Source organism: Vicia villosa, unplaced genomic scaffold (genome assembly GCF_029867415.1).
Source record: "Vicia villosa cultivar HV-30 ecotype Madison, WI unplaced genomic scaffold, Vvil1.0 ctg.003080F_1_1, whole genome shotgun sequence".
NCBI lineage: Eukaryota > Viridiplantae > Streptophyta > Magnoliopsida > Fabales > Fabaceae > Vicia > Vicia villosa.
The window spans coordinates 23488-27989 of record NW_026706109.1 but is presented as its reverse complement, the minus strand read 5'-3'; the positions used below and the strand labels follow the sequence as shown (position 1 = coordinate 27989).

The 4502-nt window shown below is 33.5% G+C and overlaps 1 protein-coding gene across 1 annotated transcript; it reads left to right on the top strand.

Annotated features, from left to right (window-relative positions):
* Window positions 1-253: 253 nt before the first annotated feature.
* Window positions 254-3195, top strand: LOC131640366 (polygalacturonase At1g48100-like). The gene is made up of 6 exons (XM_058910767.1): window positions 254-1032; window positions 1446-1613; window positions 1713-1757; window positions 1846-2053; window positions 2148-2229; window positions 2509-3195. The coding sequence occupies exons 1-6, from the start codon at window positions 532-534 to the stop codon at window positions 3008-3010; spliced, it is 1506 nt and encodes a 501-aa protein (XP_058766750.1). The 5' UTR covers window positions 254-531; the 3' UTR covers window positions 3011-3195.
* The last annotated feature ends 1307 nt before the right edge of the window (window positions 3196-4502 follow it).

The following is a 4502-nucleotide window of genomic DNA, read 5'->3' as shown; positions in this document are numbered from 1 at the left end:
ATAGGTTTGTCCACTACCCACCAAGCCTGATTTCTGGTTATTCCGTTTTGCTCTTTTCAAAATTGCCAAATGCTTTCTCCACATCCTCAAAAGTAAAGCCAATACCTATAAGGTATATTTGTCGGTTCCCACTTCTAAAGCCATTAAAAAATTGGTAACATTCACATGAAAAATTCTTACCACTTTGTCCACTACACTTTTCTTATTATATATAGTAACCCAAACCTTTCTTACTCTGCATGTATATTCCATTTCATCCAACTCCAATTAAACTTGTTGCAACTTGTGTTCTAGTGCTCCTACTAGCTAGTCACTTTAACAAAGAAGATAGAATCTTCATTTGTTTCTTTCAACTTCCCCAAACTAAGGGTTATTATTTGTTCCTTTTTTCTTTTCATCTAGTTCTTTACACTTAACTTAACACTCCTCACTATAAGCCAATTGGTGTGTCTTAATATCAAGTTTCTTAGTTTTTAGTAGAATTTTTTTTTTCTTATTTTAGTCTCTAGTAGAAACTATTTAATTTTCAAAATGAGGCTTTCTCCTATTTTAATACTATTATTCTCTATATATATTCTTACTTTGTTTCTTTATGTTGATGCAAGACATCATTCTCATACAAAACACAAACATTATCATAATCCACCATCTGAAATTTCACAACCTCCTTCTCCACTACCTTCACCACCATATCCTAGACCTCCTTCTCCACTACCTTCACCACCATACTCTATACCTCCTTCTCCACTACCTTCACCACCATATTCTAGTGCTCCTCCTGAAGAACTTCCTAGTCCTCCTCCTACTAGTGATCATAATAATTGCCAAAATGTATCTGGTTTATTCGATGTACGAAAATTTGGTGCCGTTGGAGATGGAGTAACCGATGATACTGAGTCTTTTAAAATGGCTTGGGACACTGCTTGTCAAAGTGAATTACCACTTAATGTTATCTTTGTTCCTAGTGGTTTCTCCTTCATTGTTCAATCTACTATTTTCACAGGTCCTTGTAATGGTGGCATAGTATTAAAGGTAATGCACTTAGTGCTGTTTATATTAAATTATTTGAGTTTGTGACATACATATATATATATATATATATATATATATATATATATATATATATATATATATATATATATATATATATATATATATATATATATATATATATGACTTGTTTGTAATCTTTTTTCAACTTCTTTTCATAAGTTCTTTAAAATACTTTACCAAAATAACTTATAAGCACTATTATAAAAGGTTGAAAAGTAATGGAAATTAGTGATAAAAAAGTAAAACTTGTTTGCAAATTTGGCGTTTCACTGCTTGAAAGTAAATAAGTAGAATGTCGTGGGTTAGAACTCGCATCCCTGCAATCAGATGTCCCTGCAGAACTACCAACTTAATTGACTTAACTGATCACTTTGTTGGTTTATATGGAGAAGGTTGATGGCACTCTTATGACACCCGATGGACCAGAATCTTGGCTAAAAAACAACAGTAGGCGTCAATGGTTAGTCTTTTATAGAATCAATGGTATGTCACTTGAAGGAGGCGGTACAATTGATGGCAGAGGACAAAAATGGTGGGATCTTCCTTGTAAGCCTCACAAGGTAAATATATTAATGTAACTTAAAAATCTTAAGCAAATTAAAATTTGATGCTTAAAAGTTAAAACACTAGCCGATCCGTCGCTAACAATTCTTCCACAGGGGCCTAATGGAACAACATTACCAGGACCTTGTGACAGCCCAGTTGTAAGTTTTCAAAACTTTTCTTATGCACTAGTTTATGCATGATTGAAAATGATTATTTGAATGTAACTCTGGAATTTTGATTTTGCAGGCTATAAGGTTTTTCTTGAGTTCCAATTTGACTGTAAAAGGACTTAGGATAAAAAACAGCCCTCAATTTCATTTCAGATTTGATGGCTGCCAAACTGTTTATGTAGAATCAATCGTCATAACAGCTCCCGCGTTAAGCCCGAACACTGATGGAATACACATAGAAAATACTAATGATGTCAAAATATATAACTCTATTGTTTCCAATGGTTAGTTACAAAATAATCCTATAGCTCCCTTTATATTTTGCAGCAAGACAAGGCATTAACAATATTTTTTTTTTTATGAATTTTTCTTTTATAGGTGATGATTGTGTTTCCATTGGAACTGGTTGCTTTGATGTTGATATTAAAAACATTACATGTGGACCAGGTCATGGGATAAGGTAATTTTATTATTAGTTTACATGAAAAGTTACATTCAACATGGATCTAGATTACTTGCAGTCATAACCTATAAAGCACAGATACAGACACAGACATAGATACCTGACACGACACTGACATTAACACATCGGTATCAGTAATAATTTGAAAAAAAAAAATTGAACATAATCATAAGTGGCAGTGCTACAGAGGTCATAACGCCACATCTAGACACCAAATTTCAAGATCGACATTATTAATTGAGCTTAATCTTATTGTTTTTGTTTAACTTTGTCCAGTATTGGAAGTTTGGGAAACCACAACTCCAAAGCATGTGTATCAAACATAACAGTAAGAGAATCAACTATAAAATTTTCAGATAACGGAGTAAGAATCAAGACATGGCAAGGTGGATCAGGATCAGTATCTGGAGTAAGATTTAAGAATATTCACATGGATACAGTGAAAAACCCAATTATAATTGATCAATTTTACTGTCTCAGTAAAGATTGCAGCAACAAAACCTCTGCAGTTTTTGTATCAGACATAGTTTACACAAGCATAAGAGGAACTTATGATATTAAACATCCTCCTATGCATTTCGCGTGCAGCGACTCCGTCCCTTGCACAAACTTGACTCTCTCTGATGTTGAGCTTCTTCCTTCTCAAGGAGATATATTAAATGATGCTTTTTGTTGGAATGCTTATGGAAACTCAGAGACATTAACTATTCCTCCAGTTTTTTGCTTGCTGGATGGTATTCCTCAGGCCATTTCAGACAATGATATTGGTCAATGTTGATGAACATTTAAATTCTGTAAAGTCAAAATGTGTGTGTACATATTTAGATATGTAGTATGGTTTTGAATATTTGGGTTTGATTGAATGATTGTTGAGGAGTTGTGTTTTAGATGCTCCTTCCCAATTGTTAACTATGTAATGTATATTTTTTATTTGAAATTGAAGTTTGGATTTGTTAGCTTGAATTTGGGACCAACATATACTAAATAAATCTTGATATTGTGATACATGGATACTAAATAAATCTTGATATTGTCATACATGGATCATTGGTATACATTTTTTGTGTGTAGAATATGTTCTGGTTGTCCACAAGGCCTACGAAGAAGACTCAATAACAAGTGTTAAAAGAAAAGGCAAGTCGAACAGGTGCACCCTCATTTATGTCAAGCATACACGATCACGCCCTCCGTCACATTTCTCACAATTGATATCTAATCAAACGGCCATCTGTATAAGGCGCTAAATCACATGCGGATGATTTTAACCGTCCATACTATATAAAGACCAGATCACATCATTTCAGACATTTAATTTATTCTCACTCTCGTATTACTTTTACTCCGCCACACCCGAAACTTGCTCCACCGCACCAAGACTTCATTTCACCTCTTTACTACACATTTCTAGTTCTTTAACGTTAGAATGATGTTGTTTGTGATCGAAGTTTGCACTGTACCCTTTAGCATCGACTATGGGGCAACTGTTCTAAACTGGCCAAAATGATCTCACATTGATTGAGAATCGAAGCTAAGAACAATTCATATACAACATTCATACATCTCAATCCAACGGAGCTTCTTTTCTAAAAGACAAAGTCGTGAGGGTTCTCCCATCCAAAGCAGACAATACCTCATAGCTACAGTGACGTGGACTTAAGATCGACCGAAAAATTGGTGCCATGTGTAGGAACTGTAGTTCGCATCGTGCCTCTTAGCCTCAATTGGAGAGCAACTGTTTCGAGCTGGCCAAAATAGTCACACATTGTTTGAGAATCGAAACTAAGGGCAGTCTATATACAACATACATACACTTCAACGCAACGAGACACATGTTCTAAAAGACAAATTCGTGAGAATTCTCACACTCAAAACAGACTATACTTCGCGCAAATTTAAATTCGATCAAAATAAAAGTTTTAATATAAAAGTTTCTCCCATAAGTTCTAAACCATCTTATCCATTTAATTTGGTCATTTTCTTCTAAGTTCAAAAACTTTCATTCTTCTCCCACACTATTAGGGATGCGAATATGCCAAGTCAACTAACATTGACATATGACCTAACTTATATAAACCCATATTAGGACAAACTTTTTATAAATAGAGAAGACCTAATTTTTTAAATAAGTTTATTTAATTAAAAAGGTTAGGTCATGAGCCATAATATTTTTTAAAAGCTTATCAGATCAGCCTATTTAAAAAATATATAAATAACGTTGTTATTATTATATTATATTTTATACTTTGAATTAAAATACAAAAATAAAGTTT